The sequence below is a fragment of the Mesoplodon bidens genome (assembly GCF_964165515.1).
Source record: "Mesoplodon bidens genome assembly, chromosome: 11".
Classification (NCBI taxonomy): Eukaryota; Metazoa; Chordata; class Mammalia; order Artiodactyla; family Ziphiidae; genus Mesoplodon; species Mesoplodon bidens.
In genome coordinates this window covers 35,764,699-35,792,633 of record NC_138167.1, presented here as the reverse complement: position 1 = coordinate 35,792,633, position 27,935 = coordinate 35,764,699, and the positions used below count along the sequence as shown (strand labels likewise).

The 27,935-nt window shown below is 37.5% G+C and overlaps 1 protein-coding gene across 3 annotated transcripts in view; it reads left to right on the top strand.

The window, feature by feature from the left end:
* The window catches only part of XPOT (exportin for tRNA), a 38,310-nt gene extending 12,332 nt beyond the window's left edge, over window positions 1–25,978 (top strand). For 2 of the 3 annotated variants that reach the window (XM_081249818.1, XM_081249816.1), the window contains 19 exons: window positions 45–229; window positions 330–498; window positions 1,993–2,229; window positions 3,872–3,910; window positions 4,045–4,107; window positions 5,496–5,620; window positions 5,994–6,138; window positions 6,297–6,416; window positions 6,773–6,867; window positions 7,454–7,523; window positions 9,450–9,688; window positions 10,610–10,895; window positions 11,840–12,029; window positions 14,930–15,046; window positions 15,223–15,338; window positions 16,422–16,469; window positions 20,088–20,159; window positions 22,891–22,947; window positions 25,369–25,978. In XM_081249818.1, coding sequence (XP_081105944.1) covers window positions 45–229; window positions 330–498; window positions 1,993–2,229; window positions 3,872–3,910; window positions 4,045–4,107; window positions 5,496–5,620; window positions 5,994–6,138; window positions 6,297–6,416; window positions 6,773–6,867; window positions 7,454–7,523; window positions 9,450–9,688; window positions 10,610–10,895; window positions 11,840–12,029; window positions 14,930–15,046; window positions 15,223–15,338; window positions 16,422–16,469; window positions 20,088–20,159; window positions 22,891–22,947; window positions 25,369–25,395 — 2,400 coding nt within the window. In that variant the 3' untranslated portion in view covers window positions 25,396–25,978. Of the gene's footprint in view, window positions 1–44; window positions 230–329; window positions 499–1,992; window positions 2,230–3,871; window positions 3,911–4,044; window positions 4,108–5,495; window positions 5,621–5,993; window positions 6,139–6,296; window positions 6,417–6,772; window positions 6,868–7,453; window positions 7,524–9,449; window positions 9,689–10,609; window positions 10,896–11,839; window positions 12,068–14,929; window positions 15,047–15,222; window positions 15,339–16,421; window positions 16,470–20,087; window positions 20,160–22,890; window positions 22,948–25,368 lie in introns of those variants that run through there. The other variant, XM_081249817.1, reaches the window with a different exon arrangement.
* The last annotated feature ends 1,957 nt before the right edge of the window (window positions 25,979–27,935 follow it).

The following is a 27,935-nucleotide window of genomic DNA, read 5'->3' as shown; positions in this document are numbered from 1 at the left end:
AATCTACTTTAATTGTGTATATGGTACTTTGTTTTGTCTTTTAGGAGGCTCGTAGGAATACTCTCATAAAAGATACCATGAGGGAACAGTGCATTCCAAACTTGGTGGAATCATGGTACCAAATCCTACAAAACTATCAGTATACTAATTCAGAAGTAACATGTCAGTGCCTTGAAGTAGTTGGGGCTTATGTCTCTTGGATAGACTTATCCCTTATAGCCAATGATAGGTAAGTTAACCTATATTTTAAAGATATAAACCTGCAAAATACAGTATGTAAAACTCATGAATTTGAAAATATTATAACAATTTTATTTCACCATTGCCAGGTTTATAAATATGCTGCTAGGTCATATGTCAATAGAAGTTCTACGGGAAGAAGCATGTGATTGTTTATTTGAAATTGTAAATAAAGGAATGGATCCTGTTGATAAAATGAAACTAGTAGAATCTTTGTGTCAAGTATTACAGTCTGCTGGGTTTTTCAGCATTGACCAGGTCAGTAAATTTATGTATAAGGTTTTGAAAATGTTAGAACAAATTAGGATAGGCAGTAATTTAAATATGCTTTCCTTTTCTTTTTCTTTTTGTTTTGTTTTTAAATGCTGGAAACTTCCTTGACATTATAATAATGAAACATTGTATCTAGAAAGCCATAATGTTATCTGTAACATTTGCAATAGATTATACCAGACTTAAACTTGAAGATCTGGGATGGTACTTACAATTGTGCGTTTCTAACAAACTCTCAGGTGATACTGTGATACAGCTGGTTCATGGACCACACTTTAAGAAGCATGGCAATGCATTTTGACCTAAATTAGACTCAATTATAAATGTTATATTTTCATCACATTCAACTTTGAGCTGTTAAAGTTTAGCCTCAGCAGAATTAGGGCTGAGGGTGGTAAATTAGTAATTTAGAAACTGAATTTGAAGGTTTTTATTTTTAATTTTACCTGTGATATTGGTAAAGAATTACTGAGAAGTCTTTGTATCGTTGATATGTCAGGAGTACAACACCTCTGGTATTTTCCTAGCTGACAAATAGTATTATTTTCTTACACTGCTAATAATTGTCTTATTTAGTCCCTGGTAAAAGATTTAAAATGGTGATGGTAGAAATCTCTTTCTATAGGAAACATCATAAGGATAATTAATGAAAATAACCTAATTTTAAGTTCTAGAATTAGTGCTGATGTGACCATAGGCCAGTTATTATAATAGCAGTTTTATCTCTTTGTAGTGCAGTTGAGGTTCAAATTAAATAGTATCAGAAAGGACTGTTGTAAATTCATACACATAACATAATATGGCAGCATTAACTTTATTAGAGCATATTTACTAAATTCAGCAGTTTAAAGAGGTTTTGAAACCACAGATCTCTTTTTTTTAAGCTTTTATAAGTTGGCAATATCTACATGACTATAATCATTTTAAAAAGTTGCTTTGAAGAGTTAGTACTAGTGGATAATAATAGTAGAAGAATTCAAATTCTTAAGATTTCCCAGTCAAAATGGTAGAATTGTTAGTGTCTAATGTTAGTTTAAGAATGACTCCTGGGACTTCCCTGGTGGCACAGTGGTTAAGAATCCGCCTGCCAATGCAGGGGACATGGGTTCGAGCTGTGGTCCGGGAAGATCCCACATGCTGCGCAGCAGCTAAGCCCGTGCGCCACAACTACTGAGCCTGTGCTCTAGAACCCATGAGCCATAACTACTGAGCCCGCATGCCACAACTGCTGAAGCCCGCGTGCCTAGAACACTTCAATGAGAAGCCCACGCACCGCAATGAAGAGTAGACCTGGCTCGCTGTAACTAGAGAAAGCTGGCGTGCAGCAACGAAGACCCAATACAGCCAAAAATAAAAAATAAATAAATAAAATAAAAATAAAAATGACTCCTATGATTGGCACTTGACACATACCTAAGTTTAGAGTTTTTCCTCTTAGGTGGTTGGTTTTAAATTGAAGTCTGTATTGATCATTTGTAGGAAGAAGATGTTGACTTCCTGGCCAGATTTTCTAAACTGGTAAACGGAATGGGACAGTCATTGATAGTTAGCTGGACTAAATTAATTAAGAATGGGGATATCAAGAATGCTCAAGAGGCACTACAAGCTATTGAAACAAAAGTGGCACTGATGTTGCAGCTCCTAGTTCATGAGGATGATGACATCTCTTCTAACATTATTGGATTTTGTTACGATTATCTTCATATTTTGAAACAGGTAAGTCCTTATTTTAATCTTTTTGTCCAGTAGATAATATAGAAGAGCAATAGAGAATTGGAAAATACGGGAAAAATGAAAACAAGAAAATACTCATAATTCTACACTCTAGTGACATTTACTGTTAATTATTAATGTATTTTCATCTTTTTTTTTCTTTAAACTTCTTAGCCAGAAAACAGAAATGGCCAGGTTCTAAAATTCACTAGACTAAAAAGCTTCAGAATTAGTTATAGGTTTAGGTTGTTTTTTTATTTTGAATCTGTGTTTATTTCTTTTTCTTTTTTTTAAATCTTGGCTGCTTTGCATGGCTCCCGGGATCTCAGTTCCCCGACCAGAGGTTGAACCTGGGCCCCGGCAGTGAAAGTGCCAAATCGTAATCACTAGACTACCAGGGAACTCCATGAATCTGTTTATTTTTATTTATTTATTTATTTTTTGGCTGTGCAGCATGTAGGGTCTCAGTTCCCTGACCAGGGATTGAATCCATGCCCCCTGCATTGGGAGCGCAGAGTCTTAACCACTGGACCGCCAGGGAAGCCCCCTCTGTTTATTTCTAAATACAGTAGAAATTTTGTTAAACGTGGTTCTTTTATTTATTTATTTAATTATTTAATTTATTTATTTTTGGCTGCATTGGATCTTCGTTGCTGCATGTGGGCTTTCTCTAGTTGTGGCGAGCAGGGGCTACTCTTCGTTGAGGTGTGCAGGCTTCTTATTGCGGTGGCTTCTCTTGTTGTGGAGCCTGGGCTCTAGGCATGCAGGCTTCAGTAGTTGCAGCATGCGGGCTCAGTAGTTGTGGCGCCTGGGCTTAGTTGCTGCACAGCATGTGGGATCTTCCCGGACCAGGGTTCACACCCGTGTCCCCTTCATTGGCAGGCAGATTCTTAACCACTGCACCACCAGGGAAGTCCCCGTGGTTCGTTATTTTAATTACATATGCATTATTTCTTATAAACAATTCTTTTTTACAATTAAAAGTTTCCCCCTAGAGAGTTGCTTCCAATAATAGACCCTAAAATGTAGAAGGTATGAATCTCCCATATTATATTGATAGCATGTAGCCTTTTAAAGAATTAGTGATTTCTCATTATGACATTAGGTGAGAGCCATTCCTATTTTATTGATATTTACATTGAATTAGTTCAATTGAGTCAAGCTTAAAATAGTTTTTTTCCAAACTTGAGTTTAGCTTCTGTTATAAACCTAATATGTTTCTGCATGCATACTTTAAGAAATTTTAGGCAATGTGGAAAGGTATGAAGAAAGTTAAAATTGGTATCATTATTGATAGTCCCACTGTGTATCTCATAATGGATTTCTAGGCTTTTTTGGCCTTGTTTAAAAACAAAGTAAGATCATACTTTGCTGTTCTATAATCTGCTTCTTTGCTGAATACATTTATAAGTATCTTTTAAAATCAAATTCATCTACATGTCTTTGCCTACATGTCAAGTTACTTACTAGAAGTGAAACTGATAGATCTTAGGTTAGGTACATTTCAAATATAGAAATGTACTGTCAAACTGCCCTCCAGAAAAGCTGTGTGCATGTTTGAAAAGATCTTAACTGATCAGAAAAATATTCTGATAAGCAAGTATAACTTTAGGAAAGCTAATAAATGATTGCTTTCTTTCAACAGCTTACTGTGCTCTCTGATCAGCAAAAAGCTAATGTAGAGGTAATTGACTTCTTTTTGTTTCTTTTAAACCAATAATAGAATCTACATCTGCAGTCTGCCTTGAAATATAGCTTAATTTCAAATTATATGAAATTAAAGGAGACTGACAAAAGGTATTTTATTCTTAATTTTAGGCAATCATGTTGGCCGTTATGAAAAAATTAACCTATGATGAAGAATATAACTTTGAAAATGAGGTAAGAATTTTGCATTGAGGAGAAATCAGTTTTAATTTTGTTTACTTACATCAAATTAATATTCCAAGTTTTGATTACCTTAAAAAATTAGTCTTGGGGTTTTGTTTTTGTTTTTGTTTTTTGACTGCGTTAGGTCTTCATTGCTGCTCACAGGCTTTCTCTCTAGTTGTGGCGAGCAGGGGCTAATCTTCCTTGCAGTGCATGGGCTTCTCATTGTGGTGGCTTCTCTTGTTGCGGAGCACGGGTTCTAGGCGTGCAGGCTTCAGTAGTTGCAGCACACAGGCTCAGTAGTTGTGGCTCATGAGCTCTAGAGCGCAGGCTCAGTAGCTGTGGCGCGTGGGCTCAGTTGCTCTGCGGCATGTAGGATCTTCCCGGACCAGGGCTCAAACCCGTGTCCCCTGCATTGGCAGGTGGATTCTTAACCACTGCGCCACCAGGGAAGTCCCTAGTCTTGTTTATATTGACCTCTATTTAGGGGAAATCAATGGAAACTTTCATAATCCTTCATTTTTTTGTATTTTGTCCCTCTTTAAAATGACCCTTTTAAAAACACTTTGTAGCATTGAACTTCATAAATATTGACAGTATTATTGGTGATCATATTTCACTTTATATTTAGTAAGAGTGATCAGTTGAGGCCCAGTTGATGGACCTCAGATCATAATTGTCTGTGGGAGAGTAGGAATGAGGTACTTAACTGTCTCTGGACTTGTTCTGGTTAAAGTCTTGTCCAGGGTTGTCAGTGAGTCAGCTTTTCATCAATCACAAGGGTCATCGGTGCTTTCTAGCAACTCAGTGATGGCGTGTACTGTCTAGTTGTGTGCTAACGTGTTCTATTACCCACTTCAGGCATTCAAAAACTTCTAACTGTAAAAGAATAATGGTGATGATCACCAACACACCATGCACTTATGAAGTGCTAGGCTCATTACATATAATATCGTCAATCATGTGATATTATTGCAGTTCTTAAAGTGGACAGTGAGATACAAGGAGTATAAATAAGGTGCCAGAGTTCTCACAGAGCCCTACATGAACCCATCCTGGCTTAGACTCTTGTTTTTGTTTTTTCCCCAAAGCCTTGCATTATCTGTCCTTTGCTTAATTGTCCCTCAATAACTCTCTCCTGTTAGACTTTTGTTTTTAATGTCCTCCCTATTGCTATTTCTGGCTATAGGCTTTCATGGTCTAGGGCTGTGTTCAGATAAAATTATTTGTGAGCAGGAGGGGAAAGGCTACTGAGCATAGTACATTTTCCTACATAAATAAATATTGATGAAAAAATAAAAGTGTATTAAATTTGTAAATACAAAAACTAGTGAGAACTCACCATTTTATGTGTTTTAAGATCTTTTAAGTTTTTTAATGGAATTTTTAAAATATCATAGGGTGAAGATGAAGCCATGTTTGTAGAATACAGAAAACAACTGAAGTTATTGTTGGACAGACTTGCTCAAGTTTCACCCGAGTTACTGCTGGCTTCTGTTCGCAGAGTTTTTAGTTCTACCCTGCAGTAAGTTTGTTACACTGTTTCTAACAAGTCACTTTCCTTTTCTCCCTGATGATGGTCTACCATAAGTGATTCACGTGACTTATTAATTTATGTTACTTATGAAGATCTTATGTGTATCTCTGAAACAATGCACTTGCGTCTGATTTATCTTGATTCTTGGAGGGAAATACTGCTCTTTGGAATGTCAATAAAATGGATTTCATTAGTTTTATATACTTTTGTGATATGAATTATGTTGCCTGGCAAAATTAACAATTGCTGTGACTGTTTAATAATTAAAGAGGCTTTGGTTGGTGTCTTTTTATCCCGTGCATCACTAGTTGTATAGAAAGTTTATATTCAGATTTCACTGACATATTATATACCTTGGTAGGAATTGGCAGACTACAAGGTTTATGGAAGTTGAAGTGGCAATAAGATTGCTGTATATGTTGGCAGAAGCTCTTCCAGTATCTCATGGTGCTCACTTCTCAGGTGATGTTTCAAAAGCTAGTGCTTTGCAGGATATGATGCGAACTGTAAGTATACTAAAGATAATTTATTTTGAACATAATTTTCTGTTTTCATATAAGCTAATGTGAGTTCCTTAATTGTTAGAGCTTAATATATGTTAATACTGGGACATTTTGATGTTGCAGTAAATAAGGATAGATTTCTTAACTTTTTCCTGCTCCAGTTGGTAACATCAGGAGTCAGTTCCTACCAGCACACATCTGTGACATTGGAGTTCTTCGAAACTGTTGTTAGATATGAAAAGTTTTTCACAGTTGAACCTCAACACATTCCATGTGTACTAGTAAGTATACACTTTACTCTCAACTTTTATTTTCCGTGTGTTTCAGCTAATGAGCAGATAGTATTCTATCTTTCTTTTATTACTTTTTCCAGAGCCAGAACCTCTCAAAAACTCTTCAACACACTGAAACTAACCCCTCCTCCATTCCTTTAAAATGGAGTTTGTCTAGTCAGTTATTTAAAACAAATACTCAAGGGCCTGTTTGTGTGTAGCGTAGGCTTACTTTTTATATGTACCTAGTTCTTCCCTTCTAGAGCTAAAAAGTAGAATTTGGTGTGAACAAAAATGTTTCATGACAATAGCAATAAAAGCCTTAAATAAGTACAGAAATAGTAAAAGTGTCTCTGTTTCTTTAGATGGCTTTCTTAGATCACAGGGGTCTGCGGCACTCTAGTGCAAAAGTACGGAGCAGAACTGCTTACCTGTTTTCTAGATTTGTCAAATCTCTGAAGTAAGTACAAAATTTCATCTATAATGTTTAATTCTTATTTTTAAGATTGTTAAGTAAGATGTAAATTATTTTCTAAGAGTCTGTGGTAGATTTGGTCTTTTCGTCCTAAGGCTTTTGTAAAATTTTGGTGTTCCTTTTTGTATCATGATGTTACGATTTCTCTTCCTTCTCTTTAGCCAGGTACTTTGTTCATCGTTAAACAGTGATTTGTTTGAATATTTTTGTATGTAACACCTGTCATCACTAATGACATTAGTTATGTAACAGTTTTACTGCTGTAGATAACTCTATGGCTTCTTTGAAATTCTAAAGATGATATTCCTTGGAAATACATTTTGAACTTAATCTGTTTTATATTGTATTGTTCTTTACTAGTACCAGTTTTTGGTATGAAAACTACTTATTCTTAGGCTTATAAAATTGTAGTTTAAAAAAAATCATAGATAGTCTGAATGATGACATGTGTGACTACCTTAGCACTGAACTTTTTTTTTTAGTTCTGCCTTAAAGAGGGATTTGGCATTTCCACACTTTGCCAAGCACTGTTATTTATGTAATTGTGGTTTTCCTTTTTGCCTTTATTCAGTAAACAAATGAATCCTTTCATTGAGGATATTCTGAATAGAATACAAGATTTATTAGAACTTTCTCCACCTGTAAGTATCTATCCTTCTGAGTGATAAGTTTTCCCCAATATTGAGGCTACATATCCCTTTAGCCTTTAGTGTTAATGCCTTTGGGCGGTTTTTTTTGTTTTTGTTTTTGTTTTTTAAAGTGTGGATGGAGGATGTGCAAGGGTTAGTTTTGTTTACCAAAACTCTGTTGAGATTCAGTAAACAAAACATAGTAAGAGAAATAGAAAGGAATCAAACTTTGACTGATAGATTTAGCAGTGTGAGATATGGTCTGCTCTCTGTACTGTTAAATGCAAGTGAAGTGGTTTTTTTTTGGAGAAGGAAAATTCGGTTTCTAAATTATTCTCTGTTTAGTACTATGATCACATTAGCCATTCTCAGTGACTGCTACTGGTAGACTGAAGTTTTTCTGTGAAACTTCTGGCTTGGGGTAAAAAAAATTTTAATGCTGGTTGATCTGTATATTTCGGTGTTTATTTCACTAGACAGATTTATGTTGAGGTACTTTGTAAGCACATTTTGACTGATACATGTTTTTGTGTAAAGCAAAATACTGACCTTGACATTTTTTTTCATTTTGATGAAAGTTATTACTAGAGCTGCCACTTGAAAAGTGTTAAACATAAAATAATATTTTGGGTTTTTAAAAAATAAATATCAGTATTCAGGGTACAAAGGTATATAGTTTCATTGCATGAAAGGTTACTAGTGCATTATATGGTTAAATTATCTTTGCCTACACATTAAAGAAACATACATATTAAAATACTTCATGGGACTTCCCCTGGTGGTCCAGTACTTAAGACTCCACGCTCCCAGTGCAGGGGGCCCAGGTTCAATCCCTGGTTGGGGAACTAGATCCTGCATGCATGCTGCAACTAAGAGTCCACATGCCGCATCTAAGAGCCCGCAAGCTGCAACTACAAGTCCGCATGCCACAGCTAAAAGATCCCGCGTGCCACAACTAAGACCCAGTGCAGCCTAAATAAATAAATTTATATAAAAAATAAATAGGGACATTCACTTTTAAAAGATGAGGTCTTTTTTTTTAAATAATAAGCCTGCCACATAATTTATCTGTTTTAAGACTAGGCTTTTAAATAATTTCTTAACAGGGAGCTTTATTGTTAGAGCTAGAGGGGCCTCTGATATTTTCCCCCTCCTCCTGGCCTCTCAGACTGCATAAATGTGAAAAATAACAAACTCATTAATAAAAATGGATCAATATATAGATGTTTGCTTATGCTTGAATGAGATCTTTTTTTTTCACTTGCAGTCTTATTGTCAGATGTTCTAAAGTAACAGCTGTTGTGTATGTGTGTGTTTATTGTATGGTGTTTACTGATTTAACTCTTAAACACTCTAAAGTATTAACTTGTGTGGCTTTTGTCCTAACATTCAAAGCACGTTGTATACCTGATTGTTAGCCTCCTAATAATAAATAGGTTTTACAAAAGAAAACAAGTTAGAAAACTAACAGTTACATTATATGACCATTTATGAAGTCTTGTTAGGGGTAGAATTAGACCCATGATCTTTTGACCTCTAATTCCATTTGTTTTCCATTATATGATCCTGGGAAAAATTTTATTTTATAAGTACTCAGTCTTCTTTTTTTTTTTTTTTTGCGGTACGCGGGCCTCTCACTGTTGTGGCCTCTCCCGTTGCGGAGCACAGGCTCCGGATGCGCAGGCTCAGCGGCCATGGCTCACGGGCCCAGCCGCTCCGCGGCATGTGGGATCTTCCCAGACTGGGGCACGAACCCGCGTCCCCTGCATCGGCAGGCGGGCTCTCAACCACTGCGCCACCAGGGAAGCCCCTCAGTCTTCTTTTTAATAATGAGTTGATGTGATAGATTAAGTCTCCTGTCCCTCTTGTACTTACTCTCATCTAAATGAGAGGAACTGAACAAAGAACAACTTCAGTGAAGACTAAATTTCATTTTAGGAGAATGGTTACCAGTCTTTGTTGAGCAGCGATGATCAATTATTTATTTATGAGACGGCTGGAGTGCTGATTGTTAATAGTGAGTACTCAGCAGAACGGAAGCAGGCATTAATGAGGAATCTGTTGACCCCACTCATGGAGAAGTTTAAAATTCTGTTAGAAAAACTGATGCTGGCACAGGACGAAGAAAGGCAGGCATCTCTTGCAGACTGTCTCAACCACGCTGTTGGATTTGCCAGGTGAGTGATTGCATTTAAATTTGTGAAGTGATTTTCTTCAACATACACAGAATCATTTGCTTGGATTTTTCTGATTGGGCATGCATATCTATGTTTGTAAAACTAGATTGTCCAGAGAATTGTTTAAATTGTTTCTTTTCTAATTCATTGAATTAGATTTAACTGAAGAAGGAATTAGGTCACGTCACATTATGCATTTCTGACTTGACAGTTACCTAAAGCCTTAACTCCTCTGATTTCTTTGTTATAAATTGATTACGTATTTAAGGAGATTAGTCTAAGTGTTTATGTACCAATGACATCAGGGGATCAGTTTTGGAACCTTAAAGAGAAGGTGCTGGGGCTTCTTTTTAGTTGTTACATTGTGTCCTGAAGACCACCCAAGCTGCCCTTTGTTTCTCTCTGTTTATTGGCAAATAATAACAGCATGAAAGTTATAGTGATTGCTCATTAGAAGCTACATAGAGAAATTGCTCTGCAGAAGACTTTAGTGCAAAAGCTTATGTTAAAGATGTTGTATAAATAACTTGATCCTAAGATTGTTTTAAATATAAATTGGTACTTTACAGATTGTGTAGTATAGCCTATTCATAATAAATAGATTTTTTTTCTCTTTTCTGCATACGTTATCAGCAGAATTTTAGTAAAACATTTAGGTGGACTCACATTTGAGAGATTGTATTAATTACATTTCATTCATTCATTTAATTTTAACTTGAGCTCTTTCTGGAATGGTAACTGGAAGCAATAGTTTACAGATAACCATATCAGCTAAAGATAGACGTAGCTGTGACATGGAAAATAAAGAAATGGCTTCTTTGTTTTGTCAGTTTTGTAATTTGTTGTGTGTTGTTTTTGACTGCTCCATAAAACATTTGAAGAATAAACTTAAAACTAGTTACCTGATAATTGTTTATATAGTCGAACCAGCAAAGCTTTCAGCAACAAGCAGACCGTGAAACAGTGTGGCTGTTCCGAAGTTTATCTGGACTGTTTACAGACGTTCTTGCCAGCCCTCAGTTGTCCCTTACAAAAGGATATTCTCAGAAGTGGGGTTCGCACGTTCCTTCATCGCATGATTATTTGCCTGGAGGAAGAGGTCCTTCCGTTCATTCCATCTGCTTCAGAACACATGCTCAAAGATTGTGAAGCAAAAGACCTCCAGGAATTCATTCCTCTTATCAACCAGATTACAGCCAAATTTAAGGTACCACAAACCTTCAGAGCTCAGAGAATTTCCTGACTTTAAGATCTCCTGACTTCAAGATTAGATGTATTTATCTTTAGGTATATTTTAGCATTTGACCCTTGCTTTTTTTTTTAAGTATGAGTTTCTTGGGGGCATGGATCATAGGTATTTTTATCATCCCCAGTGTCTGCAACACTGCCTGACACATAGGAAATGCTTAAAAGATGTTTTAATAAGAATAGACCTTTTCTGTTCTATGCAGCAGAAGAAAACTATTAGTCTGGTATTTTAGAAAAGCAAGTAAAACAGCATTGAATAATAAATGCCTAAAGAATAAATTTTAAGCCCTGTAATTTGGGTGCCCAAGTAGTTTAAAAATAATTCAGTGTCAGTTTTATGTACAAGGAAATGTAACCTAAGCGTAAGTTGGCTAATAAAAATTACTAACACTTACATAGTGTTCTGTGTTCAAAATCTGTTCAGATCATTTTCTTATACATTCATTTGATCTTTGTAACAACCCTAGAAGTTAAGTATTGTTGTTTTAAGGATGAAGAGACTGAGACACAGAAGTTAAGCAATTTGCTCAAGGGCATGTAAAGCCTGAGAGCTCAATCATATAAATTCATATATAATTTAGCAGTAGAATTCATTTATTGAAAATTTAAATTTGAAAATATTCCATGGCAATATTTGATTGTGAAATATGTCTGACTCCATGTTATTTGAACCTGAATCTTGAACTGTAGGAAATGGGTTGAACTTAACGATCTTGAGGCTTTCAATACTGTTATGCTCTATAGATTTTTGTCTTAACATTGATATTTGCTAACCGAATTATGTAAATACGTGTCCTAACTAGAATCTCTAGAAAAAGGCTTTATGTAAAACATGTTTTTTCTAAGTTTCGTGTTACTAATTTTCTTATTTCTGAAATAGTAATCGTTGTTTCATCTCTTCAGATACAGGTATCCCCATTTTTACAACAAATGTTTATGCCTCTTCTTCATGCAATTTTTGAAGTTTTGCTCCGACCAGCAGAAGAAAACGACCAGTCTGCTGCTTTAGAGAAGCAGATGTTGCGCAGGAGTTACTTTGCTTTCCTGCAAACAGTCACAGGCAGTGGAATGAGCGAAGTCATAGCAAATCAAGGTGAGGATGCATGCAGTGCCTAAGTCGTCTAAGTACTTGTCACAGTTGTATATCTATATGAGCAAGAGCTAGTTGGAGTAAACACTAAACTTTTTTTTTTTTTTTTTTTTTTTTTTTTTTTGTTACGTGGGCCTCTCACTGTTGTGGCCTCTCCCCTTGCGGAGCACAGGCTCCGGACGCACAGGCTCAGCAGCCATGGCTCACGGGCCTAGCCGCTCTGCGGCATGTGGGATCTTCCCGGACCGGGGCACGAACCCGTGTCCCCTGCATCGGCAGGCGGACTCTCAACCACTGCGCCACCAGGGAAGCCCTAAACTTTTGAAGTCGTTATATGTTGGCCCCAAAGATGACAGTTTATTACCATCAGGGTGGGAATCATTTTCACATAGAGGGCCTTAAAATTAACTTGTATTCAGTTCCCATTTTCCTAAAGCAGTATTCCTTTTTTTTTTTTTTTTTAAGTTGATTTACAATGTTTTCTGTTAGTTTCAGGTATACAGCAAAGTGATTCAGTTATACACGTATATACATATCCTTTTTCAGATTCTTTTCCGTTATAGGTTATTACAGCATATTGAATACAGTTCCCTGTGTTATAAGTAAATCCTTGTTGTTTATCTGTTTTATATATAGTAGTGTGTATGTGTTAACCTCATACTCCTAATTTATCCCTCCCTACCTTCCCCTTTGTAACCATAAGTTCGTTTTCTATGTCTGTGAGTCTGTTTCTGTTTTATAAATAAGTTCATTTGTGTCATGTTTTAGATTCCACGTATAAGTGATATCATACAATATTTGTCTTTCTCTGTCTGACTTACTTCACTTAGTATGATAATTTCTAGGTCCATCCATGTTGCTGCAAATTGAAATATTTCATTCTTTTTTATGGCTGAGTAATATTTCATTGTATATATACCCCACGTCTTCTTTATCCATTCATTTGCTGATGGACATTTAGGTTGCTTCCATGTTTCGGCTGTTGTAAATAGTGCTGCTGTGAACATTGGTGTGCATGTGTCTTTTCTAATTAGAGTTTTCATGTTTTCCGGGTATATACCCAGGAGTTGGATTGCTGGATCATATGGTAACTCCACTTTTAGTTTTTTTAAGGAAGCGCCAGTTTTTTAAGGAACCGCCAGTTTTTTAAGGAACTGTTCTCCATAGCGGGTGCACCAATTTACATTGCCACCAACAGTGTAGGAGGGTTACCTTTTCTCTACACCCTCTCCAGCATTTATTATTTGGATACTTTTTGATGAGGGCTATTCTGACCAGTGTGAGGTGATACCTCATCATAGTTTTGATTTGCATTTCTCTAATAATTAGCAATGTTGAGCATCTTTTAATGTGCATGTTGGCTATCTGTTTGTCTTTGGAGAAATGTCTATTTAGGTTTTCTGCCCGTTTTTTGACATGGTTGGCTTTTTTGTTGTTGTTATTGAGTAGTGTGAGCTATTTGTATATTTTGGAAATTAAGCCCTTGTTGGTTTCATCACTTGCAAATATTTTCTTCCAGTCCATAGGTTGTCTTTTCCTTTCATTTATGGTTTCCTTTGCAGTGCAAAAGCTTATAAGTTTGACTAGGTCCCATTTGTTTATTTTTGATTTTATTTCTTTTGCCTTGGGAGACTGATCTAAGAAAATATTGCTATGATTTACTTACTTGTTTGTTCATTTATTAAAATAAAGCGCTTTTTTTTTTTTTTTTTTTTTTGCCTGCTTCGTTGCTGCGCACGGGCTTTCTCTAGTTGTGGTGAGTGGGGGCTACTCTTCGTTGCAGTACACGGGCTTCTCATTGCAGTGGCTTCTCTTGCAGAGCACGGGCTCTAGGCTCACGGGCTTCAGTAGCTGCAGCATGCGTGCCCTACAGTGCATGGGCTCAGTAGTTGCAGCACACAGGCTCTAGGGCACACAGGCTTCAGTAGTTGTGGCCCATGGGCTCAGTAGTTGTGGCTCACAGGCTCTGGAGCACAGGCTCAGTAGTTGTGGTGTGCAGGCTTAGTTGCTCTGCGGTATGTGGGATCTTCCTGGACTAGGGATTGAACCCATATCCCCTGTATTGGCAGGCAGTTTCTTACCCACTGTGCCACCAGGCAAGTCCCCCAGCTCTTGGTTTTATTGACTTTTTCTGTTTTTTTTTAATCTCTCTGATCTTTATTTCCTTCCTTCTGTTGACTTCAGATTTTGCGTGTTCTTTTTCTAATTCTTTTAGCTGGTAGGTTAAGTTGTTTTTTGAGGAAGGCCTGAATCTCTATAAACGTCCCTCCTATGACTGCTTTTGCTGCATTCTATAGATTTTCGTATGGTTGTGTTTTCATTAGCATTTGTTTTGGTATTTTTTGATTTCCTCCCTTTTTTTTAGTAGCATGTTGTTTAGTCTGCATGTAGTCGGGGTATTTTTTGTTTTTCTTCTGTGGTTGATTTCTAGTTTCATGCCGTTGTGGTCAGAAAAGATGCTTGAAATAATTTCTATCCTCTTAAATTTGTTGAGGCTTGTTTTGTGTTCTAGTATGTGGTCTATCTAGAGAATGATCCATGTATGCCTAAAGCTGTATTAATTGGTTCCTTCATAGTATAAATAGTGTGGTAGCTACTTGCCAGAATTGACCTGACAATTAAATCTTACTGGCCACTTTGCTGTTTTGAAATTTAAAATAAATGAGACTATATAGATCAACATAGAATATTTTGCTATATGGAAATCCAGAGGGCAAGATAATAAGGGAATAGTAATTTTTCAATGTTTTATGCTTAAAATTTAGGAGCCAAGTTAATAAAAACTGAGGATCTTAGCAACTCTGTAATTGTTTTTGTCATGTTACTGTATATGAAGTGAGAGCTTCAGGTTGCTTTTCTAGTTCTTTATGAGATTGAACTCAGTTTTTTTTTTTTCTTTTCAGGTGCAGAGAATGTAGAACGAGTGTTGGTAACTGTTATTCAAGGAGCAGTCGAATATCCAGATCCAATTGCCCAGAAAACGTGTTTTATCATCCTTTCCAAGTTGGTAGAACTCTGGGGTAAGATGATTTAGAAAAAAAAAAAAAACTTCATTCCCCAACCTGTTTCCTAAGACAAGAGAGATGAAATGGGATCCTGGCCCTAACATAGACAGGAGCTGGGAGTTGATTTTCACCAGTGATAAATTAAATGACTTTCTTTTTATACAAGATGAAAATCTGAATTCTCTTGACAGGAGGTAAAGACGGACCAGTGGGATTTGCTGATTTTGTTTATAAGCACATTGTCCCCGCATGTTTCTTAGCACCTTTAAAACAAACCTTTGACCTGGCAGATGCACAAACAGTATTGGTAAGCACCTAGGAGTCTCTGTTTACTTTGTGTAAATCTCATGTGTTCTAACTCACAATTTCTTTTTTAATGCCAGGTTGATTATATTAGATTTCAGTGCCTTTTTAAAACAAAAAAAATTTCAAATAAGAATTCATTTTTTAAAAATTGGTACCTTTTGGACCTTGTGATTCTTAACTAAATCTTGATGTTAAAGTTGAATGTATAAAATCCAACTCCTCCAACTTTAACAGCCAAGACTTTTTCTAGGACCATGAAAGGGTACATACATGATGCAAACATTTTTTAAAGCTTTGATTGAGTTATTAGTTTCCTGCCTCTACTTTCATTCTAAAACTTGGCTTAATGGTTTTTTCCCTAATTATTAAGAGTAACTTTCTCTTCCTCATTTGATAGTTTCCCCAAATCTCATCTTCAGAACGCTTAATGTCAAGCAGTTGCCCTTTACTCACTTACCCAGGACCTAGTAAAAGCTAGATTTCTTAATTATCATCTACTGCATTAAGACAGCATTTTTGTATTTTTCTATTTTTAAAATTTTCTATTTAACCCATTTGTTCCATCTCCCTGCCTGTTACCCTTCCTTTCTCTATCCCTTCTTTTTTTTTTTTTTGTAAATTTATTTTATTTTTTTAATTTATTTTTGGCTGCATTGGGTCTTTGTTGCTGCACACAGGCTTTCTCTAGTTGAGGCGAGCGGGGGCTACTCTTTGTTGCATTGCGTGGGCTTCTCATTGTGGTGGCTTCTCTTGTTGCAGAGCACGGGCTCTAGGCGTGCAGGCTTCAGTAGTTGTGGCACACTGGCTCTGTAGTTGCAGCTTGCGGGCTCTAGAGTGCAGGCTCAGTAGTTGTGGCACACGGGCTTTGTTGCTCCGTGGCATGTGGGATCTTCCTGGACCAGGGATTGAACCCATGTCCCCTGTATTGGCAGGTGGATACTTAACCACTGAGCCACCCGGGAAATCATTCCATCCCTTCTTTGGAGGTAAATGTTAATGAGCAGTGGCCAAGGAAATAAAAAGAAAAGTTGGAACAGTAACCAAGAATTGACCATATTAAAATTCTTAATCTTGTTTCTCACAGGCTTTATCTGAGTGTGCAGTGACGCTGAAAACAATTCATCTCAAACGGGTAAGCTTTGTACTCCCTGCCCCTTCGTTTTCAGCTCACATGCTTATTGTTATAGTTTTTTTTTTTTTTTGCTTTATTTATTTATTTATTTATTTATTTATTTTGGTGGGCTTCTTATCGCGGTGGCTTCTCTTGTTGTGGAGCACAGGCTGTAGGCACATGGGCTTCAGTAGTTGTGGCGCACGGCCTTTGTTGTTCTGTAGCATGTGGGATCTTCCTGGACCCGGCCTCAAACCCGTGTCCCCTGCATTGGCAGGCGGATTCTTAACCACTGCGCCACCAGGGAAGTCCCTTATTTGTTGTAGTTTTGAGTATGTCTTGTTCTTGAAAGCTATATCTTTTATAAAAGTTAACTTCAGTTCTGACTTTTTTGGATGTGAGGGGCGGGTCGAATGAAAATAGTAGTGTCCTTTATTGTCTTTCATGTTTGGGGTAACAGGAAGGTTAAAATGTATGTTTGTTTGGTTTAACAAGAGTGAGAAAAATTTTAACCAGAATTTCACGATCTAGATTTCACTACCTCGTGGTTCTTCACAGATTTGTCCAACTTCTTAGTATTACAGATTGGTTAGAACACTTTACTGCTTCAGAATGTTGTAGTGTCCTTGTCAGTTTAACCATTTGTATAAATTATAAGTGATTCTGAGCTGAATCTATCTGGTGTGTTGTTTGCTTTATACAGTATTTTAAATAATAATGAGTTGATTGCCAATATTTGAAAATCAGGTAGCTTTTTTTTTTTTTTTAACAAAAATTTCTGTCTCCAACTTCACAAAGCTAGGATGCCAACACAGGACTAGCATTTCCCCATAGTTGCAGTCATCTAATGAGTCTCCCCTCAGTTGCCTAAAATACAAGCATGACGTCTTGTTCAGAGTCTCCGTATAGCCCCCTCTTCGTTTGAACTTGAATTTTTGATTCCAAAAGAGATTTGAAGGGTTTTCAATCAGGCATTTTCTCTATGTGCTAGGGTGAGGGGTATGTGTTTTGGGGCTGCAGGAGACCTATATAAAGATGAATAAAAAGTGCCCCAATATTTGTGGAGCTTAGAATCAGGGGAGACCAGTACCTAAAAACTCAGTTGGATGGGTTAAGTAAGTACTTTAACAGAGGTATATTAAACTAATACATTTGTATTAAATGTAACATGGTGGGACTAAAGATGAATGAGCAGCTTTGCCTATGAGGGCAGTCTAAGACAGCCATTGAAAAGAGGGGATATTTTTCTGTTTTTCTGATAGACCTTGAAACAAATGTACATTAATCGGGCTGACCAGGAGGAGCTGGCACTCTGGGCAAAGTTATGCGGTGGGTGTATGAAGACAGATCAGATGTCACATGGTAGACTTGGTAGAAAATAGTGTTATCCCGTTTAGCTAAAGCATGGAGGTAGAATAGCTAAAAACCAAAACGGATCTAGGTGTGTGTTACATGTGAAAAGTTGGTGAGTCAGTAGTCAGTGGGGTTGAACTTAGGAGAGCTAAGTGGAAAAAATGTTCACAGCGCACTTTGAAATACGGGTCTAGAGCAGTTAGAACTAAATACTGATTTTGGAGTCCTCAGGTTGTAGTTTGCTAAGATGAAGTAGTAGGAATGAATGAGACTTTCTAAGACCAGGATGGAAAGAACTTTGGCTAAAGCAAGAGTCAAGAGAAAGCTAGAAGTAGAACCAAAGGAATGAAAGTTAAGGGAAGAGAGTCATGAAAGAGACTAGTTGACATTGTTGGATGCTAGAGAGTCAAGAAGGATGAGGAATAACAAACAGTAAGAATGATATTTATAATTCAGAAGTATTTATCTTGTTCTTAGAGCTGTTATTTAGACACACAGAGAATTGAATCAAATGGAACATATTAGAAAAGGTTTTGCTTCATTGTTCTGTTTTCTCATTTATCTACCTGACTGACTTCCTCTTGAGGTCTAACTTTACTTTTCCTCATTAAAAAAAAAAAAAGTATACTCCATTTTTAAGTGGTAACAGTGGGGTTATATGCAATGATGAGCAGTGAATGGGCAGTAAGTATAGGGAGAGTAGACTAAAGAAAAAGGTGAGGGGGAGAGTAGAAGGGGTGTGAGAAACTTTCATAAACAGTGCAGTGTTACCTCCTCTCAAAGCTTCCTTTGAAGGGTCATTAAATTGTGACCTAGATTGATTGGATTAGACGGCCAGGAGTCAAGGTCGATGAGGAAACAGAGAGAAATCCTTTGATTCAGGAGCAGTACTATTAACAGGAAATCCACATATTAATGCAGGGGGAAGTACATTGAGGAGAGTTGGATTGATTTCATTTTGATAACTGTTACTTTCAGTTGGGCTAGATTGGAGTCATTAACATATTAAAGCCTTTAAGTCAGGCTCAAGTTTGAAAGTGAAATTAGCTGGGTTTTTTGTTTTTCTTTTTTTTTTAAGTATTGGATTTATTGCATTTGGTCAAGGCCACCATCTCAGAAACAAATTGCTATAGGAAAACCGTTTTCAAATTGTATCCTAAGTTCCTTTGTAGCTGTTGAGAAGGTGTAGGGCTTAGGGGTTAGTTTGTGGAATTCTCCCTTCCCTCTACCAAGTTTACCCTTAAAAACCCAGAAAACTATTAGAGTTTTAGCATCTAGCAGTACCAGCAGTTGGCAATGAAGAGCAATGGTTTTAGAAGTCAGGTGACCTGCTTTTTACTTAGTGCAGACTTAATTAACAGCAAATTAGCCAATTCACCCTATCTTTCTGGGTATTGGTTTCCTCACCTCTCTACTAAATTCCTGTATCCTAGTTTATTGAACTGGAAGGGGGAGGGGTTGTACTTTTATTGCTGTTATCTCCCGACATAGCATTTTGTTCTTTCTTGCTTGTATTTTAGTTTCTAAAGATGTTCATTATCCTGGCACTACCCACAGGCTTCCCCTTGTGCACCTGTAGACACCCTATAGTCCACCCAATGGTAGACTGAACCAGAAGCCCCTCTCTTTGCTTTCTCCTTTCAGTGCGTGGAACCAGGCTTTGGCGTTGTGACTTCTGCATTTAGAAGAGTATTTGTTTAATCTTTAGCACTGCATAACACTTAGTAATGTGAACATGTCCTCAGTGCTAAGTGCTATTCTAACAGCTTTATGTTTCTTAACTCATCCAAGCCTCACAATAACTCCATTTTTCAGGTGGGGAAACTGAGGCTCAGAGAGGTTAAATAACTTTCACAGTTACTAGAAATTTGCCAGAGCCAGGATTCAGACCAAAGCAATCTGGCTTCCGAGTCTGTGTTCTTAATCACAATACCATTTTGTGTTTAAAGTATATATATGGGGGCTTCCCTGGTGGCGCAGTGGTTGAGAATCTGCCTGCCAATGCAGGGGACACGGGTTCGAGCCCTGGTCTGGGAAGATCCCACATGCCGTGGAGCAACTGGGCCCGTGAACCCCAGCTACTGAGCCTGCGCGTCTGGAGCCTGTGCTCCGCAACAAGAGAGGCCCAGATAGTGAGAGGCCTGCGCACCGCGATGAAGAGTGGCCCCTGCTCGCCACAACTAGAGAAAGCCCTCGCACAGAAACGAAGACCCAACACAGCCAAAAATAAATAAATAAATTAAAAAAAACAAAAGTATACATATGTTGTTCCAATTTAATTTTCAGGGCCCAGAATGTGTTCAGTATCTTCAACAAGAATACCTGCCTTCCTTGCAAGTAGCTCCAGAGATAATTCAGGTAAGATCTGTCCTAGTGGATTTTCCTCTTAATTAAAGAAATAGAGCTATGTAATTCAATCTAAATTTTGATTCAAGGAAGCCAAACTACATTCTCTTTGATTTACTATGTATAGGATAGCAAAAGTCCAAATGTCAGGGGGCCTATGAAATTGAATGAGAAAAAACTGTTTTTATTTTCACTACCTTTAACAGAAATTTAATTTCCTACCATTGTGTAGGGGACAAATCACAGTAGTATTTGCATTGCCTGTGATGTTGTCACCCACAGAAATCACAGATATTTTTATATCGCATTAGTTGTTCCACAGATCTCAAAATATTACTTATATTCATCTTTTTGAAATTATAAGTTATTAGAATATACCACTAGACCTTGTTATCTAAATCAATAAGTCTTATTCTTCTACCACATGTCACAAATACATTTGATAACCATAATTCATTGTAATTAGCTTCCTTTGTAACCCCATGTGTCACAAGTGTGTTTTTTAAAACATTCTGCAAGAAGTCCAGCAGGGGGCTTCCCTGGTGGCACAGTGGTTGAGAGTCCGCCTGCTGATGCAGGGGACACGGGTTCGTGCCCCGGTCCGGGAAGATCCCACATGCCGTAGAGCGGCTGGGCCCGTGAGCCATGGCCACTGAGCCTGCGCGTCCGGAGCCTGTGCTCCACAACAGGGGAGGCCACAACAGTGAGAGGCCCGCGTACCACAAAAAAAAAAAAAAAAAAAAAAAAGAAGTCCAGCAGGCTCCCCTAGACTGCCAGAGGGGGCTGTGGCACACAAACCTCTGCTCTGAAAGTTTGTGCCAGGTAGTTCGTTTTACACAGGCCAAGCTCACCAGTGCTTAATTTGTGAATCTGAAACCGTATTTTGAGGTAAGTGCCTGGAAAGCTATCTTACATTTTTGCACTCTTTCAGAGTGATTTTTATGATGGCATTCGATTGTTTTCTGGATGCATAGTTATCCAGACCTGTTGTCCAATAGCACATAATTCTAATGAGGTAGAAACAGATCTCACATAAGAGTAATCATAAAACTCATTTTTAGTGAATTTATGATCTCTTATTTTATGACATATATTTAACTTGATATTAATTTTCTCAGTTATCATTTGTTACACAGGTAAATTAGTACTTTATGAAAATAATACATTAATTACTCATATGATCTTAGTGCACCTCAAAAATAGAAATGTACCATTCAATTTTGAATAATATCAGTAGTTTCCCAGATTGCTAAATGAAGCAAAATTATTTTTTCTTTTCTTTTTTTTTATTTTTATTGGAGTTTAGTTGACTACAGTGTTGTGTTAGTTTCAGATGTACAGCAAAGTGAATCAGTTATACATATACGTATATCCACTCTTTTTTAGATTCTTTTCCCATATAGGCTATTATAAAGTATTGAGTAGAGTTGCCTGTGCTATACCGTAGGTTCTTATGAGTTATCTATTTTATATATAGTAGTGTGTATACGTCAGTCCCAATCTCCCAATTTATCCCTCCCACACGCACACACACATTTCCCCTTTGGTAACCATAAGTTTGTTTTTGGAGTCTGTTTCTGTTTTGTAAATAAGTTCATTTGTACCCTCTTTTTAGACTCCACATATAAGCAATATCATATGATATTTGTCTTTCTGTGTATTATATTTCTATCTAATAATTTGCTTATAAAAGATAACGATTCCCAGTTTTCCCTTTTTCATATGCCTTCTGACAGCACTTTTTGCACAATCCTTTTTTTTTTTTTTTAATTTGGCTATGCCAGGTCTTAGTTGTGGCATGCAGAATCTTTTAGCTGTCACCTGTGGGATCTTTGGTTGCGGCATGCAAACTCTTAGTTGCAGCATGTGGAATCTAGTTCCCTGACCATGGATCGAACCCAGGCCCCCTGCATTGGGAGCAGGGAGTCTTGGCCACTGGACCACCAGGGAAGTCCCTGCACAATTCTATTGAAGAGAATTTTCTCTTTTTCTTTCAGTCTGGCTCCGCTCAGTTACCCTCTTACTAGATGAAAACAGCCATAGCCATGTGGTTTTTGTCCCACCCACCCTTCTGAGGCAAGAGTCAGTCTTGCCCAGGAGGCCATGTTCTCAAAAGTGAAAGCAGCCTGTCTGACAAGTATTACATTTGAAAATGTCATATAAACTTCTTGGTGAGGAACTGTTCAGGTTAATTAATTGATAAATTATAATATGAATCCTAGAGATTTGAAGCAGCCTAAATGCTCATTGATGGGTGAATGGATAAGTAAAATGTGGTATATACATACAATGGAATATGATTTGGCCTTAAAGAAAAAAAAAGGAAATTCTGTCATATGCTACAACATGGATGAACCTTGAGGATGTTATGCGAAATGAAATAAGCCAGTCACAAAAAGAGATGCTGCATGATTCCACGTACTATGAAGTATCCAAAGTGGTCAAACTCTTAGAAACAGAAAGCAGAATGGTGGTGGCTAGGGGATGGGGGCTGGAAAAAGGGGAAAAGGGGGAGTTGTTCACTGGGTATAGAGTTTCAGTTTTGCAAGATGAAAAAATTCTAGAGATCTGTTGCATGACAGTTGCCTATAGTTAACACTGGTACTATACACATAAAAATGGTTAAGATGGTCGATTTTATTTTTTTCATCATAATTTAAAAGAATACTGTGGTTTTGAATTATGATGAATTTAATACAAATAGACTCATTCTTTTCTCTCTCCTCCCCTCCTGGCCCCCTAGGAGTTTTGCCAAGCGCTTCAGCAGCCTGATGCTAAAGTTTTTAAAAACTACTTAAAGGTAGGTATTTGGAAAAACTTACATATCTTCATACAATTAGGTGACGTTTCAGAGCCAAGAGAGAATACATATTACAGGATACTGTGTCATACTGTAGTTTGACCAACAGTTACATATTTGGGGATCTCTTTGCTCTAAAACCTGCTTCTAAGAATCCATGGTTAATAGATGTTACACTTCAGAGTTTTCTGTGAAGCCCCTTTCAACTGAGCTCCTACAAAAGATTATAGAAAGTTAGATAAGCAAACTGAATGTGTATGTGCCTGAGCATGTTGGTATGAAAATGTAAGTTTCCTTTAAGTTTTGTGATATAATTAAATAGGAACTAGAGGACTGGGAGAACAAGTAATGTTTATGAACAGCTGCCCATATTGAGTTGAAAGGAAGGAGCTAAAAATAAACAAGTATGAATTACTTGGTTATATCCTATCTTGAAACTTTTGAATTGCAAAATGGACAAATAGTAGAATCCTCAGATTTGGCCATTAAGGCTCTTTTTACATTCATAAAATCACCAAATTAAAACAAACCAACCAATCAACCTCCAAGTTGGCAAGAAGTACCAAATATGTATTTGGTATTCATGTTTACAGTTAAATCCATGAAACGGGTATCTTGCTTTCACCCGGGTAGTCAGTCATTCAGTTCTCCATGACTGCTTTTTATGTAACACATACTATGCTAACTGCTGCAAATACCAATATGAGTGACTTTCCTTGCCCTCAAGGAGCTCATGGCCTGGAAATAAAGTTACAGTGTGACAGGATGAGGAACTATTCTTTATTTTTATTTATTATCTTCATTCAGCAAATTTGAGGGTAAAGCACTGTGTTAAATTTCTTAGTGGTAGGTAACTTAATGGCTCCCTCGTTCTTTTGCCCAAGGCATTCAAGTCAAGGGGCTTTGCTGATAAATAAATGTGCTATCCTTTGACTTTGGTGCTAACATCTTCCCTTGCAAGTTTTTCCCCTAGTAGTAGTTTGTCAGCTTAAACTGACAAAGGAGTTTGTGAGAAGATAGAGTTACTGTCTGTCATTGAGAACCCTCCTCTCTCCCATTTCCCCATAAAAGCAAAGTGCCTGTGGAGGTAACTGTTAAGTAACAGATCAATCACACTGGATTAAAGGACTAAAAAAATTGTAACTCTCTATTAGAGGTATCTGTTATAGCAGATCTGGGTACCTTGTAGCAGGCTTGTGCCCCAAACATATTCATCCGAGCAGCATTTATAAAGTCTTCCTCCCCAGCCCAGCTTCTCTTCCGGGATGGCGTTATTCTTCTAGTTGGGAAAAGTGAAGTTCCTTCTTTTGTGCCTACCCTGTTCCTATCTGACTGATCCTTAGAGCTTGCTGATTGCTTCCTCCTTGCTCTCTGACGTCCTTTCTGTCTCTACTGCTGCCGCTCTGGTGTAGGCTTCTTAACTCACTCTCATTTCCCTTCCATAGTTCTATCCAAGCTGATCTGTTTGAAAACATTGAACAGTCCTCTGAAATCCCTTCCTCTTCCTCATAATCTTCATAACTTATTGACTAAAAAGTACATATTTCTTAGTTTGGCATTTAGGTGTTTTTTTTCAGATTCTGGTCTCAGACTACCTTTCCCGTTTCTCTTGCAGGAACAGTCTTTACTATTCTTGCTGTTCTTCAAGAATTCTGCCTTATTAGCATGCTTCTCCTTTATGAATTCTACCCATTCTTCTAGGCTTATCTCAAGCATGGCCTCTTTGTAGGGCTATTTTTTGCTCATATATTGATGATTCTTTTCTCTCCACTTAGTCAATAGACAGTTAATAATTGTTAAGTGAATGTCTGATCTACTAGGTGTTAGGGATATAATGACGAATGTGGTCCTTATCCATAATGAGCTTACTGCCTACCATTTATTCTTTCGAGTACTCACTTAACATGTACCCAACTATGGAAGGTAGTAATACTGAGCCAGTGCCTAGCACAACCTCTAGCCTACTCATTCATAGTCTCAAATGTTGAATTGGAAGTATTTTTTCATAATCAAATAAATAAATAGTTAAGAGATAACAACTGCTGTCTTTAGCTTTGACTTGTTTGTTTCTTCCTCAAAATTTAATTTCCTAGCATTAACTTTGACAGTAGTGCCAATCAGCAAAAAGGTGTCAAGAGCATCTTTTCCTCTGACTGCTTGAATCTCACAGCATTGGAAGTGATACCATTATTTTCACTAGTAAATGGCAACATAAGTTATCTCTAGACCTTATCAAGTTGTCCAGAAGAGAAAGTTCTTGACTTGTATTATGTGTGGATTTATGGAGTATATGAAATGTTTTACATAATCTATTGTATTTTACAAAAGAGTGACTAGCACCCAGTAACCTGGAGCCATTCTTCAGGTAAAGGTGATAATCTTCTGACATCGGTACTAATTGTACTAATACTTTATTTACAGGTGTTTTTCCAGAGAGCAAAGCCCTAAGGACTGGATCTCCCTGTGCCTACTTCATGATCAGGAATTCCAGTTAATAATTTATAAAGAAACAATTTTTGTGTGCCATTCACACTGGTCTTTTTAACACTGCTTTGAGCTTATTGCAGTATATGCATTGGGATTTTTCTGTAAAATGGGTGTAATTTTCCCTAAATTACTGGTATGTGACAACTAGAGAAGTTGCTTGCATGCCAATTCAAATCGTTCTATATAAAAATGCTGTTATAAGATACAGCAGAGTTATCCTAGTACCTTTTTTTTTAACTTGAAAATTTAAGTCCTTTATAAAGACCATAGCAGGAAAGCAGTGTACTGTTTTTTTTAATTGCTGAATATAAAATGTTTGAAAATTTTAATTTTCTTTTATGTGTGCAGACTCATAAAGTATGGGGGAAATACAACAAATCAAAACTAATTTTTTGTAGATAGCCATTACATTTCTTTAAACTGTTTCAATGCCAATGTGTATTCTACAAAAGAGAATGGTTTCATAAATTAACTGATTGAAGAGTAGGTGCTGGTGTTATACATTTTTTATTAAAAAAAAGGAAATAAATTTTACGTAGTGAAATCTACTGAGTCTTTTTTGGAATTATTATAAATACTGGAGTCTTATTTTCTCATCTCTCCCTGACTACCTATTTAAAGGATTGCACATATAAGTGTATGGATGATTTATTTACTTATGCTCCTAAAAGATTACATGCGACTTAGTTCTATTAAATAATTCAGGGGCTTCCCTGGTGGCGCAGTGGTTGAGAGTCCGCCTGCCGATGCAGGGGACACGGGTTCGTGCCCCGGTCTGGGAGGATCCCACATGCCGCGGAGCGGCTGGGCCCGTGAGCCATGGCTGTTGAGCCTGCGCGTCCGGAGCCTGTGCTCTGCAACGGGAGAGGCCACAGCAGTGAGAGGCCCGCATACCGCAAAAAAAAAAATAAATAAATAAATAAATAAATAAATAATTCAGAATCCTTTTTTTAAATGAACTAGAAAAAGCCTGTGTCAGTATGTTGATAGAATTAAAAATCTAATATTTTCTGTCTTACTAGATTTACTTAGGGCACAATATACTTATGTGTTTATGATGCTTGTAAGTAGTAGCTGCCCGTTTAGTTCCCCTGCCTTCCCCCCCTTTTTTTTTTTTTTTTTTTTTTTTTTTTTGCGGTACGCGGGCCTCTCACTGTTGTGGCCTCTCCTGTTGCGGAGCACAGGCTCCGGACGCACAGGCTTAGTGGCCATGGCCACGGGCCCAGCCGCTCTGCGGCATGTGGGATCTTCCTGGACTGGGGCACGAACCCGTGTCCCCTGCATCGGCAGGCGGACTCTCAACCACTGCGCCACCAGGGAAGCCCTTTCCCCCATTTTTATTCATGACTATGGAAGAAACCAAGAAGACAAATAGTATCAGTAGTAGTATTGGAAAATTAAGAAACGATGGACAAAACTGAGCAGCACACTTACTGTAGTCATCATTTAAGTTTAAATTTTAAAAGCCTAAGTAAGGTTTTAGGGTGGTTGAGGGTTTTTTTTAAACCTTTGGCCCATGTGGTCCCTAGAGGTTTCATGGATGGGCTTCAGTGGTCTTCTAAATTCCCTAAAATTGTATTCTAAATTTTGCACATAAATCTTATCCTGGTGTTAATTCCAGAAGAGATTATAAATATTTTCCTTACATCATAGAATAAAGGTACTAAACTAAGTTGACAGTTAACTGTAAAAATAGATCAGTGGAATGTATATTATACAGTCAGCCCTCTGTAGGTGCAGGTTCCACATCCATAGTTTCAACCAACCTTAGGTCAAAAATACTTGGGAAAAAGAACTTCCAGAAAGCTCCAAAAAGCAAATCTTGAATTTGTTGCACTTGGGAGCCATTTACAGAGCATTTACGTTGTGTTAGGTATTATAAGTATTCTAGAGATAATTTAAAGTATGTGGGAGGGTGTGCATGGATTACATGCAAATTCTATGCTATTTTATATAAGAAACGAGCATCCAAAGATTTTGGTATCTGTGGAGGTCCTGGAACCAGTCCTCTGTGGATACTGAGGGATGACTGTACTTAAATAAAAATGGTTTTAAAAATAGATGAGGGCTTCCCTGGTGGCGCAGTGGTTGAGAGTCCGCCTGCCGGTGCAGGGGACACGGGTTCGTGCCCCGGTCTGGGAAGGATCCCACATGCTGCGGAGCGGCTGGGCCCGTGAGCCATGGCCGCTGGGCCTGCGCGTCCGGAGCCTGTGCTCCGCAATGGGAGAGGCCACAACAGTGAGAGGCCCACATACTGAAAAAAAAAAAAAAAAAAAAAAAAAAAAAAATAGATGAGTGAGAGCTAATTGTTTCTTTTACAGTGGGAGAGATCATTGCATCTATTGCAGTGATCCTTGAACTAATTGTCCAAAGTATACTGAATTGCATAGCATAGTAGTTAAGAGCTTAGACAGGCTCAGGATCCAGATTAAGTAGGTTCAAATAGCAGTGCTGCCAGTAATTGGTTTCAGAATCTTGAGCAGGTTAAATAACTTCTCCCT